The sequence below is a fragment of the Podarcis vaucheri genome, assembly GCF_965113315.1.
Source record: "Podarcis vaucheri genome assembly, chromosome: 1".
NCBI lineage: Eukaryota > Metazoa > Chordata > Lepidosauria > Squamata > Lacertidae > Podarcis > Podarcis vaucheri.
The window spans coordinates 94,063,157-94,081,022 of record NC_138759.1 but is presented as its reverse complement, the minus strand read 5'-3'; the positions used below and the strand labels follow the sequence as shown (position 1 = coordinate 94,081,022).

Here is a 17,866-nt window from a genome sequence, read left to right as displayed (position 1 = left end):
TCTATTTTCTCTTAGCATAATGTTACCTCCTTAGTAACCACTCTTTACACGTATTACTTGCTTGTCCCTGTCCCCCCCCCCAATCTGCAGCCATGTAGTTGTTTCTGAAGCTCCATTCATACATCACCTCCTTGAGCATTTTGCCTGACTAGAACGTATCATTAAGCGCTGCTGCTTTCTTGCCTGGATGGGAGAATAGAGAGGATTGTGTGCTTAAATTAGCGCATCTCATCACTTCTGCTTTTGGTTCCGCCCACTACTGGCATAAGGCCCTGAGAAAGTTCCCTAGGAGAGAATGTGGCCCTTGGGGTGAAATAGCTACCTACCCTTGCTATATGAAGTATTGGTAGTTTAGCCTTGTATGATTCATAGTCCTGTTCTTTCATAGTCTTTGATCCTGAACTTCTACCCAGAGTAGACCCACTGAAATTAAGGAACCTAAGTTTCAATTTCATTTCAATAGGTCTACCCTGAGTAGGACTAGCATTGCATATAACCTATAGGCTCTAGGCCTCCCCACCCCTACCTCTGCTGCTGCCCCTTCCTCCTGCAAGTCTGCTCTCAGTACCCGTTCTGTCCCATTTCAGCTATATTTTAGCAGGCAAATTCTACACATTCCTGCCAAGTAGACAGGCGGTCACAAAGGCTGTACTAGTTTGCTTTTCAGGAGCACAATTTATTGTGGCACGTTCCGTTAAATCTGAGTAGCTTACAGTTGAGTTTCATATAGAAAATTAACTAGGGTTATCATAGAAGATCTGGGGAGCAGCATTTGTAGTGCATCGGGGCAGCCAGGGTGGTGGCCTCTGGGTGTTTTATTTATTTATTGTTCACATTGAAAAATGCTGCTTTACAGCTTGAGGCCATCAAAGCAACGATCAAGATAAAAATAAAAAAAAAATGCAGGAAATAAAAACTCCAAAAACAACAAAGCCATTCCAGCAGGTAAACAGTAAATTTTTCATAAGTGGGTCATACCTCAGTAAAAGCCTTCTTAAACAAAATAAGTCGTTGTTGGACTCCACATCCCATCATCCCCAATCAGTGTGGCCAGTAGCTAGGGTTAAGGGGAACAATAGACCAGCAACATCAAGAGGGCACTAGATTGGCTACAGCTGCGGTACATCATCTGCTACATACTAGGATCCCTCCAGCCTTTGGTTCACTGGAGCAACCGGAAGCTTTTATACTGCATGTTCCCAATGGAGCATCAGTCTGGGATGTTTTGGACTAGCTTTCATCCTCAAAAGCGTATAGCCTGTGCTGCAGAGAAGGTGTGAAAAGATTGCAAAGTCAAGATGAGAGTTTTACAAAAGAAAAGGGAATGTACGTGGTGAACGACAGGAAGATTGGAAAAAGAGATTAGAACATTTTTCAAGTACAGAAGGAACAAGAGGTCAATGAAGGGCCTTCAGGAGATGACAAAGGTAATTTAGTGGCTGTGAAGAAACGATTTGGAAGGGGGAGGGGGAAATCCTCACTTCGTTGTTTGGAGGATGAAGGAACAATGCCAGAAATCTTTCCTTCCAAGAGAAAAATACAGGTCTGGGACATATGAAATGGAAATTAGAACGAAACAATTGAAAAATACAAGTCCACTTACTTAGCACTTGTGCTACCCCTGGTATTAAATGATAAACTTCTGCCCACTGAGAACAGAAAATGCAGTTCAGCAATTAATGGTTTCCCCAACCATCAGAGATGGTTCATGCAGGGGAAAAGGGAGATGAAGCAAAACTGGGAGAGGCTATCCCAGTCAAGATTGTGGATTTCGAATTAAATAGGAATAGCAGGGCATTTTATGTCTAGACCTGCTCTAGTATAAGAAGTATCTTGATTTCGGCATGTTTGCATTTCCTAAATCTGCAGCTGCAATCCTGTTCCATCAGTTGGAAGGACATTCCTAGTAAGCATGGGTAGGATTGTGCTGTGGATTTACGTTTGTACCACATTGGAGTAGATTAACCTCTTTTAACCTCTTTTGGAGTAGATTAACCAGAAGATTTTTATTTGGATATGTCTGTGTAATATGGAAGAAGGAACAAACTTGCAAATTTGTAATCTGTTTTTATCACTGGAAGCTGTGTCTTGAGATCCATGTCAATATAAACATCATGACAGTCGGCAAGAACTCTGCAGTAAAAATAGCAAACAAAACGAAAACAGTAGTTAATGTTGGACAGTTTTAAAAGTTGTAAAGAAACACTGCTGTTCTGTTCTCCTTCAGTGTGGAATACTGAATGATGATAGTCCTAATGAAAACTTGACAGAGAGGATCCTTCAGGATGCTCAGCGCTTATTCCTGATGAACGATGTTGTGCAACCAGTCTCTGTAGATCCATATGTCACTCAGGACAACATCCGTTTTTCTAAGCTGGTGGTTGACATTGTTCAGGGCAAGGACACACTATACCACGTGATGTATATTGGGACAGGTAAGTGCTTTTTACACCTGGGAGATTTCAACCATCTCATATGTGGATTTATTAAACAGTAATCTGTGAGTTCCTTACTACATGTTCTCAAATAGGAGAAAGCGTGAGAATTGATCTTCCTTTATTATCTGGGTAGAAACTGAAACAGCATTTTGAAAGTGTAGGCCACAATTTAGATGGCTTTAGGAAGCAGAAGGGATGGGGTTAGGATGGTAGTTAGCCTAAGAAAGAGAATAGTATCTGCTTAAATGGAATTCATTTGCAAGTGAAGGTTTCTGTGAAGACTGAACCCCATCCTGGTGAAGGTTCAGCTCAAAAAGGAGTAGAGAGGTAAATGACATCCTCAAGATAGCTGGTTGACAGTCTTCAGTCGTTTCTGGGTCATGTAGTATTTTTCTATTTCATTGTGTCCTGTTGGAAATGCATATACCGTATTTTTCGCCCCATAGGGCGCACCTAGTTTTTTTGGGGGGAAATAAAGAATTTTTTTTTATTTCCCCCCCTGGCACGGGGCTGGGGCGGGGGAAGCCCGAGCATCCCCCGACCCCAGCCCCCAGAACAGGCTGCTATTTGCAAGCCGTGGGAGAGCTGCGCGACTTCGCACAACTCTCCCACAGCTTGCGGAGAGCTGCGCGAAAAGCCCGAAGCCTGGGTGGTGCTGAGCTCAGCGCGCCCCAGGCTTCTGGGTGCAGGCAGCTCTCCGCAAGAGGTGGGAGAGCTGTGCAAAGTCGCGCAGCTCTCCCATGGCTTGCGGGTAGCTTCCTGAAGCCTGGAGAGCGAGAGGGGTCAGTGCGCACCGACCCCTCTCGCTCTCCAGGCTTCAGCGAAAGCCTGCATTCGCCCCATAGGACGCACACACATTTCCCCTTCATTTTTGGAGGGGGGAGAGTACGTCCTATAGGGCGAAAAATATGGTACATACTTTTTTCTAGAGATCTGAAAAGTGTTTTCACGTTTGGGTAGCATTTCTGATGAAGTTAAGAGATGGGAAACAGATTTCATGCTCCACTTTCTGCATTAAGAGGAACATAGGAAATTGCTTTATCTAGACCAGTGATGGCCAAAGTTGGCCCACCAGCTGTTTTGGGACTACAATTCCCATTATCCCTGGCCTGTTAGGGCCAAGTTTGGCCATCTCTGCTCTAGGCAATCTAGGCCAATATTGTCTACTCTGACTGGCAGTAGCTTCCCTGCATCTCAGTCTGCACCTTGTCCCAACTGTGCACCGTGCCAGGGATTGAATCTGGAACCTTCTATGTGCAAAACATATGTTCTGCCACTGAGCTGTGATCCCCAAAACTTAGGCACATCTACTGAGTCGTTCCTTTGAATAAAAACATCATGCCAGCAGGGTTCATGTGCATAATGAGCTCCAGCACACAAAGAGGTTTCCATGCTCTCAGAATCCACATGCCATTCTTCAAGCTAGTTGCATGTAGTGATTTGCAGACAGACTTCCATGCCCTTAAAGTCTGTGATCCTGGTTTGTTGGCAGACTGTGGTTTATATAGAATTTCAAAGTCTGTCCGGTTTGGATATAATGAGGAGACCTACCACAATCCCATTTATTGCCAAACTTTCAATAGTGGACTAATCTTCAACGCCCAACTTTTTAAGTAGGAAAAAAAGCTTGGAAAGGTGCGTCATGGAAGTGTTGCAAATGGTAACTTCCTTCTGTGGTGGAAACTAAATTAAACATTTTAATTAATCAGAATTTATGTCTGAGCTCCATTTAAAAAAATCTAATAATTCCATTATATATTCGGAATGAGTTGATTTTATGTTAAGATATATGGCCTCTCTAAGTGATGGTATAATTTATCCCATGACTATGGAGTCATCTGTCTCAGAAGTTATCATCTACCAGACAGTGTAATAGTATATCTTTCTACCTTTTACCACCACTTACTTCGAATGTGATTAGCTTTCGTGTATTTCCAGTAACAAAACTGCATAGACAAAAACTTTATTTAACTATAGAACAAATTAACAAAACAAATACTAAATCTTGATCTACGGCGATAAATGGTAGAACTTTAGTGCATAAACTCCAAAGTGAAAATAGCCTCATGGGCTACTGTTAGACAGATCAAGAGTTGATCTAGTATCAGAAATATTCTTATTTTATCTAACCCCCCCCCCCTTTGTGGTTCAGAGTTGTCAAAGACAAATACTAACAAACCCTGCTTATTTAAATGGAAGAATTGCTGTTTTCTTGGAAACTAATGGGACCTTTAAATGCTTAACTTTATTCCTTTATTAACTTAGTCTAGCCCATTCCCAAGTCAATACTTGAGGGTTGCAACAACACTTTAAACTGAAACCTATAGATTGAATACTTATTAAAACACTTATCAGATTTAAATTGCATTCCATGCACAATTATCCCATCTAATAAAAGTCATTCCAAATGAGGATATCTTACAGCATTTCCAGAAAATATCCAAGTTCAGGGTTAAGCAAGTTTCCAGGCTGTGGATCAACTACTGAGACTGCCTTGGTGCATAGGTAGCACAGTCAGGAACAGCTTTCCTCAACTTGGTGCCCTCCAAATGTTTTGGACTACAACTCACATCATCCCTGATCATTGGCCACACTGGTTGGGACTGAGATCTGAATAATTCAGTTTGGGGAAGTCTGGTCAGTGGAGCGCAGAGCATGGGGGAAGAAGTACACACTCAGTTTTGTAAGGCCCAAGATTTTTAGGCCTTTAAAGGACAAAGCACATTTACTTGGAAATCCCACTGAGCTCAGTAAGGCTTATTTCCAAGTGAATGTGCATAGATAACAGTCATAATGTGATTCTAGCATGTGATTAGAAGGCGTATTTGATATGCAGTCCTGAAGTCTGTTGAGTCATAGCTCCCTACTAAGGACCACAGAAATATCACAGCTACATGTCTACTGTTACTTAAACTTACATGGGGGCGTTCCAGCAATCACAGGATGTAGCTGACTGCAAGGATGCAGTTGTGTTTAGTTTGTACTGATTTTCAGATGAAAGTTGTGCAGAACGTTCCTTGGAATCTGTGGCTGCAGATTGATATTCTGCCTACAACAATGTTTTTAAGCTTTAAGCTGTTAGCATATTTAAGATCACACAGCTTTGCGTGAATCAGCCTCTCGGACACATCTACGGAACCCATTCAGCCCTATTTGAAAACAACCCTGGGAAATTGTAGGTGTAGCCGAATCTTACTAGGTAGAGATCCTTATATCCTTTAAATAGTTACAATTTGCAGGGTACACTGCTTTAATGTGTAAATGTACCTCTTCATCCCATGTCATCCTTAATAAAGACATACAATTTGTTTATTATTATTTGATTAAACTACTTATATGCCACCTTTCTACATAAAAGCTCAAGGCAGCTTGCAAGAAAGGTTAAAAACTATATATTAGCAGTTTTTCAAACACCATTAAAACAGCAGTGGAAATCAGAACACAGGAGCAACTTGTTAGCAAATTCAGTATAGTCATACTTTAGCCTCATTCAGTAGTTATATACTTTAGTCTCATGCTCTCTTCATTCAGAATGAATGGGAACCTGAATGCACAAGCAGAGGGGCTTCAACCAAATAAATGGATTCACTTTTTTGGTTATGTTTTTATACGTGTATAAGAAGAAGAGAAATTGGAGAGGAGAAAAAAAATGGTGTCAGAGCAGCCGTGTAAAAATGGGATGTAGTTAATCTTTACTCTGTGTGCTGGATGATAAACTGAATCAACATCTTGGAGATTTACTTGCCTCCTGTTTCTTCTTGTTCTGCTAGAACATGGCACCATTTTGAAGGCACTTTCTACAACTAATAAGAGCCTAAGGAGTTGTTACTTAGAGGAAATGCAGATTCTTCCTGCCAGCCAAAAGGAGCCAATCCAGAGCCTCCAAATCCTTCACAGCGACAGATCCCTGTTTGTGGGTTTGAATAATGGAGTGCTAAAAATTCCTCTGGAGAGATGTTCAATGTACAGAACAGAAGGGTAAGAAAATTTATGGCTCTGATATATTCCATGCCAGCTTAAAAGAAAAGCATGAGGGAAACGTATTGCAGTCTGATTCATTTTAGAATACCTTTCTTCATCTTTCAGAGAGAGGCAGAAGATTCTGACAGGCACATGTAGCCTATAGAAGCAAAGGGAATGATTTGAAGGCAACTGTTCTTGCTCATTAGCCCTCATTGGAAATTAATCCTGTTTACCAAGAAATTATGTCTGCAAGCACGGGGGTTGTTCAGGTAGTGCCAAATAATGGTTTTGTGTTGAGTGTGAACTGACCCAGTGACTTAGTGGAGTAAATGGGGCCTATTGGTTGAACCTTTACCCCGGACCCGTGAAGTACTAACTGACCAGTGTTACTCACTGAGTTCAGTTCTGTGAAGATCTAGACACCTGCACTCAACTGCTGAAACCTGGGAGTAGAACTAGGTGTTGCTACCTCTGTTTAATATAACACATCTTAAAATGTAAAGAGAAAGGTTGAAGTGTGTGTGAATGACAGTGTATATTTAAAAAGGATGAACACTATGCATGCCTGACAAATTGGACAAGAGAGGACAAACCTACCTACCACAGATAAGACTAGCCCAAGCTAAACACAGTGGAGTTTTTGTACTTATGGGAAGCCTTGTTTGAGTGAATACTTGAAGTGTTGCTCTATATCTCTTGTTTCTATCATTTTAAAGTCCCCCTCTACATTTGCTTTGTGTGACAGCAGTTCAGTGCTAGATGGTTGGAATATTCAGTGGAAGGTAGGTGGTTGCTGCTTGTATACAGCGAATGGAACTTGACATTGTTCCTGGCACATTGCAGAATGTGTGCTTGTTTCCTGTCCTTGCACCACACAAAGGTAAACACATGATGTGATAGACACACTGGTCACATTCCCATGTTGCATATGCAACATGTAAATTTCAACACTGTAAATCGTAATGCCCTGTGGACTGTACTTCTGAAAATTGGCTGCCCAGATAAATTTGTAAGCATCATTCGGCTCCTCCATGATAATATGACAGCAACAATCGCAGATAACAATGGCTCTCAAAGTGAACCATTCACAGTGAGATCAGGTGTTAACAGGGTTGTGTTATTGCCCCAACTCTATTCATTATTTTCATTGCCATGATTCTACACTTGGTCGAAGGGAAACTCCCCACCGGACTAGAAATCATATATCGAACAGATGGAAAGCTCTTCAATCTGAGCAGGCTGAAAGCAAAGAGTAAGGTTACCATAACTGCCGTCATAGAGCTTCAGTATGCTGATGACAACATAGTGTGCGCACGCTCAGAGGATGACCTCCAAACCATCCTAAATATCTTTGCATCCTAAATATCTTTGCATCCTATATATCTTTGCAGAAGCTTATGAAAAGCTTGGCCTATCACTCAACATCCAAAAAACCAAAGTGCTGCACCAACAAGTACAAAATCAGTGGTGTAATGTTGGAAAATGTTGATCACTTCTTCAACCTAGGCAGTTATATTTCCACAAGGGCCAACATTGATGCCGAAATCCAGCATCGCCTGACCTCTGCAAGTTTGGCTTTCTCCTGATTGAAGTGCAGAGTGTTTGAGGACTGGGACATTCGCAGGGAAACCAAAATGCTTGTTTACAAAGCTATTGTACTACCAACCTTACTGTATGCTTGTGAAACATGGACCACTTATAAACGCCATCTCCACCTCCACACATCACTTGGGAAGACAGGCGAACTAATGTCAGTGTACTGGAAGAAGCAAAGATCACCAGTGTTGAAGCAATGATTCTTCAACATCAACTTCATTGGACTGGTCATATTGTGCGGATGCCTGATTGTCTTCCAAAGCAACTACTCTATTCCGAACTTAAAAATGGAAAGCGTAATGCTGGTGGTCAACAAAAGAGGTTTAAAGACTGTCTCAAGGCAAATCTAAAAAAAATAGTATAAACACTGACAACTGGCCTGTGAGCGCTCCAGTTGGAGAACAGCCTTTACCAAAGGTGTCATGGGCTTTGAAGACACTCAAACTCAGGACACAAGGGAGAAATGTGCTAAGAGGAAGGCACGCTTGGCAAATCCACACCTGGAAACCAATGTCCCCACTGTGGAAGGATGTGTGGATCCAGAATTGGCCTTCACAGTCACCTACGGATTCATTGTTAAAACCGTGTTTATGGAAGACAATCTTACTCAGCTATGAGTGATCACCAAAGAGAAAGATGCAGATCACATTTTTGTGTGTGGACATGTACAAGGTTTTGGGTGCAAACATTAAAAACATTAATTATGTTCATGTGAAATAGTTCTTAAATAGTTTGCTTTAATAACAGCTGCGATATGGGACTCCATTTAGATCTTACAGCTGCCCTCCACGGTCTTGCAAGCAGCAATCTGTCCTCTAGTTGTTCATATATCCTTTGTCAGTGCTGTCCCCCACGGGCAGATGCAAAGGGCACATAACTATGACATCACTGTCAGCCTACTCTGCCTGGCAGTCTCCCCTGACATGTACCTTCCAGCATCTCATTGGTCCAGAGTTCTTCAGGTCAAAACAGCCATGCCAACTCAGGTGCCTAGGATTTTTTTAAAAATTGCTTTTTGAAGCCAATCACTCATTTCAGAAGGAAGAGACACCTGGAAAAATGCCACATTTATATTGTCAGCAAGATGGACAGAGAGGGGGATAGGAATGATTTTTTTCTGTTTGGTTTTGTTTTCAATTTTCGTTCCTGAGTGCAGGCCTGCCATATGGGAGTCACAAAGACAAAAGGTTTGTGTGTCTTTGATGACCTTGCCTCAGAGCACTTGCAAAAACGTTGACAGGCTTTGAATTTTCACTAGGCTTCTTGAGATGAATGTTATGCCCAGCAAGTTAAAGTGGGTGTTGGGCACTAAGCATTAGCTGCTTTTACAATGGATCTGGGGAGTTAAACCTTGTGTTTGTCAGCTGGCAAAGCTGATCTCCTTTTTGTTCCTTTTTATTTCTCATATGTAGATAAGCATTTTGAATGTCACGTAGCCTAGTTCCACCTACAGCATATTAAAAGCTCCCCATTTCTTGGGGTTATTTTGTTAAAATATAAAAAAGAGGCAAAATTCTGATGCCAGGTCGTAATTGAGCCCAGCTTCGTATTCACTGGACACATAACAACCTTACTATTTCAAAACATTTAAAACTCTGCTTGGAACTGTTAAGATATATGCAAAAGTACTCAGCAATGGCCATCTTTGGTCAGGTACTAGGGTCTGCTCTTGCAGAAGTGCTTTTCCTTTGGTGAAGCTTTTTACTTTCTTGTCTCTGAATTAATAGAGATCTTTGTCTAATATAGATTTCTTAAACTCCTTTATTTTCCCAGAGAGCCAATAGAAGACTTAGTGGTCTGATGCTCTGTAGCTTTGTGTGGCCACTCACCTAAATCTTTTCTTTCTCATCTCTCAGAAACCTAGATGGATGAATTTTATGCCTACTTGATTTTTCAGGGGGGAAATGCCAATTAAGCTTGTTCTGATATTTTCTTTCCCAAAATCTAAAACTCCCATTTCCTTCTTGTTTTCCCCCACCCTCTCAGTCTTCTTAAGTATCATTGTACCCTTTAAAGAAAAATGGCATAATTACTTTAAATACAGCAAGATCAGTTAATGCATTAAAACCGGGATTCTTATTCTCAGAAGTGGACAGTGTAGAGCGGAGCGCTAATCCAGTCAAATGAGAAATGGATGCCTGCTGCAGCCTGCCCACATCTTGCCATACATACTGTAAAAACCCAACCTTGTAGGAGAGGCCATCAAGGCAGGAATGGAATTAAATAAATGCCTAAATAACTCTTTCCATACAATGGTTTAGGGAGAAAGAGAGGATAGGTGCTGATTGAGTGAAAATCCTGTCTATTTCATTGAGCCAACACAATATTTGGCATTTTAAATGTTTGATCCTAGTAATTCCCTTTGCCTCAGTTGTCCCCCCCACTGCTTGCTGATACACCTGCATTATTCTTGGCCCCTGTGGAGCACTGATGTGTTGAGCCACAGGTCTCGCTCTGATGGTGAACACTCATGGCTGGCCATGCCCAGTATGGCAGCATTCCCCAATCTGGTGCCCTCTTTTTCTCCCATCATAGACATCTCATTGGCCATTGTTAGAATGGATGTTGGATTAGGCCACAGAGCTCAGCAAGGTCTATCTTGCCTGGGTTGGATCGGTCCTGCGGAGATCCCTTTGTGGGCATGCGTGACCGTGTGTGCCTGTGATTTTCGGCATCTGTGCAGACACAATTTTCAGTGCTGCGGAAATGAGTCCCCGTGCTGCGCTGGTTTAGTGCAGCACACAAGTGGGCAGCTCAGTTCGGGAGCCGCTCATGGGCCAGTCAAACGACAAATGTTGTTGCTGTTGTTGATTGCTGATTAACAATGTCCTTGCATTCAGTTTGATCAAATTGGTGTGATCAGGAAAGTAATACAACGCTGGGGTTTCAAAATTTACAAGTTCATCATATGGTCTTCATAACAGGGATGTCGAAACCCAAGCAAAAAATGCCAGTTGTACAGAATCTTTAAGGAAACAAAAGAAGGGACTGTGCTATTTTGATAGACGGTTTAATAAATAAATAAATATCAGCATTGTAAGCGTATTTTATTAATATCCTTTGTTTTGAAATATTTTCACCCACACCCACTTTCCCCACTTCCTAGGTATAAAGGCGACAAGTTCCCCAACTAACTTTGTATTGGTATCAGCACTGGGTTGTATCAAGAAAGATGTTTTAATTTCATCCATTGCTTTCTACCTGGCACTTCTCCTGGGCAGTGATTTATAGCCTCTTGTTGTTGAGTCTACGTTTAATACATGCCAATAAACTAGCTGCAGGAGGAAGGCACGGTATCCCCCCTCCCTTTCCTTTCCTAACTTCTTTATGTCATCTCTCTCAGTGTGTGTGTGTGTGTAAAAAACTAGCTTCTTGCAGAAACTCCATCTTCAGCACTATTTTTTTTTTTGAAAGTTACTTGTTAAATAACATGGGGCTTTGAGGGAGCTTTTATGCAGCAGGAGACTTTGTGCCCTCGAGGCAGCAACACCACAGCCCTGTTTGTTTTCTTTGGCTCTGTCCCACTTTGCCGGGGTAGCTGTGAGTTTGTGTGTTACACCCTCGAGGCTGATTGGGAGGTCATGATCATTCTGGGTTTTGGAATCCTTGGTCTGGCTCCAAAGCGAGGAAGGGAAAAGGCATATCAGACATGGAAGAAACATTGATCTTAACATTGATTAAACCTAGGTGTTCTGGCATTCTCAGCAGATGTTAGGCTCCGGGATACACTGGAAACTCTCAGAGGCATAGCAAAAACAAGAGCAAGGGTGAGCAAACAGCACTTCTGGCATGTTCTCCTTGCTTTGTTTTCTTCTACAGCCTCTGATGAATCTTCCAAAGGGTTTACTCCCAAGGTTTGTGCTTTGCTTTGTGCTTAAATACTGTGGTGTACAGTATGTATATGTTTCTGCTGATCTGTCTCAGCTAGATTTGTTTTCAGAGCATGATTTGGCCAAATGTGTGGCTCAGCTTGTCTGTAGGATATTTTCCACTGTGAAATAGCCTTCATGCTCTTCTGAAGTTACATTTTCAGAGGAAAATCTGAGTGTCTCTGTGTCCTCGGTATCTGTAGCTCAGATTGTTAGCAAACACGATCTTCTCACGTAGGATTGTCATTGCCTATCCTAGATACTGTGACCATCCTCCATTTTTGGTGGTAGTTAAAATGTGGGATTTGTTCCCACAAGAGGCAGTGATGGCCACAAACTTGGGCAGCTTTAAAAGAGGATTAGACAAATTCATGGATGATAAGCCTACTAGTAGCTACTAGCCGCAGTTACCATACTCTCCCTCCACTGTTGGAGGCAGTTTGCTTTCTGAATATGAGAAAGCACAGGAGGGGAGACTCCTGTTGCCCTCAGGTCCTGCTTGTAGGCTTCCCATGGGGGCATCTGGTCGGCCACTGTGAGAACAGGATGCTGGACTAGATGTGCCGTTGACCTGATTCCACAGGCTCTTCTTATATCACATTGATGTTTTCACACCAAAACTATTTTTATCAGGATATAGGTGACAAAAAGAGAGAAAATGAGCCTCATGGCTGGCTCTGCTGTTAGGCAGGGTGAAGCTGCCGCCTCAGGCAGCAGATGCTAAGGGTATGTGCTGGGGGGGGGTTGGGGGGGTTGCAGTAGTCCTCCACCATTCCTCCCTAGCTGCTTCTTCTAGCCCATGGGTAGGTAAACTATGGTCCAGGGGCTGGATCCGGCCCAGTCGCCTTCTAAATCTGGCCCACAAACGGTCCAGGAATCAGCGTGATTTTACATGAGTAGAATGTTTGTCCTTTTATTTAAAATGCATCTCTGGGTTATTTGAGGGGCATAGGAATTCGTTCACCCGCCAAAAAAATATAGTCTGTCCCCCCACAAGGTCTGAGGGACAGTGGACCAGCCCCCTGCTGAAAAAGTTTGCTGACCCCTGTTCTAGCCATTCCCCTCTGTCAGAGCTATGTGTGCCATTCAGCCTGTTTGCCTGGAAGACCTTCAGCAATGCTTCTAGCCTCAGTTTTGTGTGGGGAAACACTTTTCTCGTTGCCAGTGTTTGAAGTAAGATCATTTGCCAGTCTTACCTCAGTACATAGAATGGGGGTGGGGGAGTGCCATCTTCTCCTTTGCCTTAGGCCTATGGTACCAGGCCTGCCTTAATGATCTTGTACGCTGCTTGAGACAGAACTAGTAAAAGGAGTAATTTCAGAGGTGCCTAGCTTCTAGTTTCTGTATGCCTTTCACTTAAATGCTAGTGAGTTTGGAGACTGTTAGGTGGTGTCAGCGTGTTATTCTTTTAAAGCTTGATATAGAATAGCTTTGTCTACTTACCTCTTTATCTCTACCTAACTGGTCTAAATCCAGCCATGATGGAGTGAGGGTAAAATACAATGCCACAGTGAGCGAGGTGAAATTCGTTTCATCCTAGTACTGATTGACACTGAGTAAGCAATATTGTCAAAACTTAAGATGCCTGCAGATGCTGCAGAAGAATAACTAGCCTGATGTACTGTAGTCATAAATTCAAGTGGAAATCCTTCACAGTGTGCTCTTAGTATTTGTTTTACTTCCACTAACTTTCCGACCCTTGGTTAGCAGATGTGGTCCACAGTTTATCAACAAATTTGCAGATAATCAAAGTGGGTTCTGACATGGTGATGTAGAGAAGTTGTGGGGTGATGCAGCTTGCTATTTACTTCAGTGGATTTTTCAGTCTGTGCAATTAAAAAAAGTGCCCACCCAAGCCAGGAGTTTGTTAGGCTTCCCTGCTTCTCATGCTACGTATACACTATCAACTATAAAGTCCATTCAAAGCACATTCTTAGAATCATAGAATCATAGAATCATAGAGTTGGAAGAGACCACAAGGGCCATCGAGTCCAACCCCCTGCCAAGCAGGAAACACCATCAGAGCACTCCTGACATGTGGTTGTCAAGCCTCTGCTTAAAGACCTCCAAAGTAGGAGACTCCAACACACTCCTTGGCAGCAAATTCCACTGTCGAACAGCTCTCACTGTCAGGAAGTTCTTCCTAATGTTTAGGTGGAATCTTCTTTCTTGTAGTTTGGATCCATTGCTCCGTGTCCGCTTCTCCGGAGCAGCAGAAAACAACCTTTCTCCCTCCTCCATGTGACATCCTTTTATATATTTGAACATGGCTATCATATCACCCCTTAACCTCCTCTTCTCCAGGCTAAACATGCCCAGCTCCCTTAGCCGTTCCTCATAAGGCATCATTTCCAGGCCTTTGACCATTTTGGTTGCCCTCCTCTGGACACGTTCCACTTTGTCAGTGTCCTTCTTGAATTGTGGTGCCCAGAACTGGACACAGTACTCCAGGTGTGGTCTGACCAGAGCAGAATACAGTGGCACTATTACTTCCCTTGATCTAGATGCTATACTCCTATTGATGCAGCCCAGAATTGCATTGGCTTTTTTAGCTGCCGCGTCACACTGTTGGCTCATGTCAAGTTTGTGGTCAACCAAGACTCTTGTCTTCAAAGAATTCTGGGCACTCTGTTCCCAGCAACCCTTAACAAACTATAGTGCCCAAAATTTGAGGGTGGGGGGAGTAAATGTGTTTCAAATGCACTTTTAAAATATAGTGTGTACTCTACCTCTGTGTTGTACAAAATAGAACCTTTGTCTCACTCCTAGTAGGCATATTCATCCAGGGTAGGGAATTGCAAAAGTTCTCCTTGAGACAGCAGAATTAAGAATTAGGAAGTATCATATGCTTCACCATAAATGCCTTGCTAATGTCATCTGCTAGTAGAATATAAATCACTAAAAGAAGTTCCACACATCTTCACAAAAATTGTGTCGATTTTCACCACTGCCAATTATTGTACTAGGGTAATGGACAAATAGAAGGGAAGAAAGAAGGGGAAGAAATGGAGGCAGTGAGAGATTTTACTTTCTTGGGCTCCATGATCACTGCAGATGGTGACAGCAGCCACGAAATTAAGAGACGCCTGCTTCTTGGGAGGAAAGCAATGACAAACCTAGACAGCATCTTAAAAAGTAGAGACATCACCTTGCCAACAAAGGTCCGTATAGTAAAAGCTATGGTTCTCCCAGTAGTGATGTATGGAAGTGAGAGCTGGACCATCAAGAAGGCTGATCGCCGAAGAATTGATGCTTTTGAATTATGGTGCTGGAGGGAGACTCTTGAGAGTCCCATGGACTGCAAGAAGATCAAACCTATCCATTCTTAAGGAAATCAGCCCTGAGTGCTCACTGGAAGGACAGATCCTGAAGCTGAGGCTCCAATACTTTGGCTACCTCATGAGAAGAGAAGACTCCCTGGAAAAGACCCTGATGTTGGGAAAGATGGAGGGCACAAGGAGAAGGGGACGACAGAGGACGAGATGGTTGGATAGTGTCTTCGAAGCTACAAACATGAGTCTGACCAAACTGCGGGAGGCAGTGGAAGACAGAAGTGCCTGGCATGCTCTGGTCCATGGGGTCACGAAGAGTCGGACACGACTAAACGACTAAACAACAACAACAAAATGGACAAAGTTTAAAATAATAATAATAATAATAATAATAATAAATTTTTATTTATATCCCGCCCTCCCCAGCCGAAGCCGGGCTCAGGGCGGCTAACAACACTAAAAAAGTGCAACAATATAAAAACATCATAAGAATTAATTAAAATCAAAATTAATGGCAACCATAAACTAAAGTATTGTAAAGATTGCTGAAGGAGGGAGTCAGGCTGTGCCCTAGCCAAAGGCCTGGTGGAACAGCTCTGTCTTGCAGGCCCTGCGGAAAGATGTCAAGTCCTGCAGGGCCCTTGTCTCTTGTGACAGAGCGTTCCACCAGGTTGGAGCCGCAGCCGAAAAAGCCCTGGCTCTAGTTGAGGCCAGCCTAACCTCTCTGTGGCCTGGGACCTTCAAGATGTTTTTATTAGAGGACCGTAAGTTCCTCTGTGGGGCATACCAGGAGAGGCGGTCCCGTAGATACGAGGGTCCTAGGCCGTATAGGGCTTTAAAGGTTAAAACCAGCACCTTAAACCTGATCCTGTACTCCACTGGGAGCCAGTGCAGCTGGTATAGCACCGGATGAATGTGATCCCGCAGCGAAGACCCCGTAAGGAGTCTCGCTGCGGCATTCTGCACCCGCTGGAGTTTCTGGGTCAGTCTCAAGGGCAGCCCCACGTAGAGCGAGTTACAATAATCCAGTCTGGAGGTGACCGTCGCGTGGATCACAGTGGTTAGGTCAGGGCGAGAGAGGTAAGGGGCCAACTGCTTAGCTTGGCGGAGATGAAAAAATGCCACCTTTGTTATAGCTGCAATCTGCGCCTCCATAGAGAGGGAGGTATCGAAGATTACACCCAAACTCTTAACGGACGGTGCTGGCACTAATTGCACCCCCGCAAGAGATGGGAGTTGCCCCCTCAATCCCATATCGTCCCGTCCCAGCCAGAGGACCTCTGTCTTCGAAGGATTTAACTTCAACCGGCTCCCACGTAACCATCCAGCCACAGCTTCCAAGCATCTGATCAGTGTGTCTGGGGCCGAGTCAGGATGGCCATCCATCAACAGATAGAGTTGGGTGTCATCGGCATACTGATGGCAGCCCAGCCCAAAACTCCGGACAAGCTGGGCGAGGGGGCGCATAAAGATGTTAAAAAGCAACGGGGAGAGAATCGCACCCTGAGGCACTCCACACACCAAGGAGTGGCGGGATGACAGTTCCCCCCCAAGCGCCACCCTCTGTCCCCGACCAGAGAGAAACGAGCGCAGCCATTGAAGGACTGCGCCCTGGATCCCCACGTCGGCGAGGCGGTGGTCCAAAAGTTCGTGATCGACCATGTCGAAAGCTGCTGACAGATCTAGAAGAATCAGCAGCCCCGACCCGCCTCGGTCCAGCTGTCTACGGAGATCATCTGTTAGGGCGACCAGAGCCGTCTCGGTCCCATGACCAGCGCGGAAGCCGGACTGGAATGGATCCAGAGCCGATGTTTCATCCAGAAACCTACCAAGCTGTTCAGCAACCGCTCTCTCAATCACCTTGCCCAGGAATGGAAGATTCGAAACTGGGCGGTAATTGGATAGATCTAAGGGATCTAATGATGTTTTCTTTAAGAGCGGACGCACCACTGCCTCCTTCAGTTCCCCTGGGAATGTCCCGGTGCCAAGGGACAAATTGATGATATCCCCCAGGGGGGCCCGCACCTCGTCTGGACATGCTCTAATCAGCCAAGACGGGCACGGGTCGAGAGGACAAGTGGTGGGCTTTCCAGCTCGGAGGAGTCTGTCCACATCGGCTGGGGATATCCGGTCAAAGTGGTCCAATACTGGACCCGAGGACAGTCGAGGGGCCTCCAGTTCTTTTATTGTATCCAAATTGGCAGGGAGGTCATGGCGGAGCGACAGGACCTTCTCCGCAAAAAATGAAATGAAATGCTCAAAAGTCCCGTCTTTCTACAATCTTGGCTTCTTCTAGTCATGCTTTCTTACTATGACCACCCAGTTGTAAAATTTCCATTTTCTATAAAATAAATATGTTAAGTTGTAGCTAAAATTTTGCACAACAAGAATGATATTCTTAGCAATCCCAGGGATCATAATTCAGCATCGCAGCAGATAAAGCAGCATAAGTGTGTGGTGTTTGGTCTCCGGTTTTTCAGGTAGTATGTTTGATTATTCAAACCTAAAATGTTTAAATTTGGTGTATTATCCAAGTTGTTTAACTTGTGAAGAGGCCCTATGCCTCTTTTCCCCATACATTTTTGGACATTAACTTTTTATTCATTACATTTTTAAACTGTTTTCCCTGTTGTGCTGCATTCATGTTTGCTTACAAATGATTAAATGAAATGCCAATATATTACATAATGCAGCAATTTGTTATAAACTTGAAAATTCAATATTTCCA

The 17,866-nt window shown here is 43.5% G+C and overlaps 1 protein-coding gene across 10 annotated transcripts in view; it reads left to right on the top strand.

Moving 5' to 3' along the window:
* SEMA5B (semaphorin 5B) overlaps positions 1–17,866 on the top strand; it is a 365,129-nt gene that overhangs the window by 286,750 nt on the left and 60,513 nt on the right. For all 10 annotated transcript variants that reach the window (XM_082235162.1, XM_082235160.1, XM_082235159.1 and 7 more), the window contains 2 exons: positions 2,228–2,435; positions 6,209–6,416. In XM_082235162.1, coding sequence (XP_082091288.1) covers positions 2,228–2,435; positions 6,209–6,416 — 416 coding nt within the window. The remainder of the gene's footprint in view (positions 1–2,227; positions 2,436–6,208; positions 6,417–17,866) is intronic.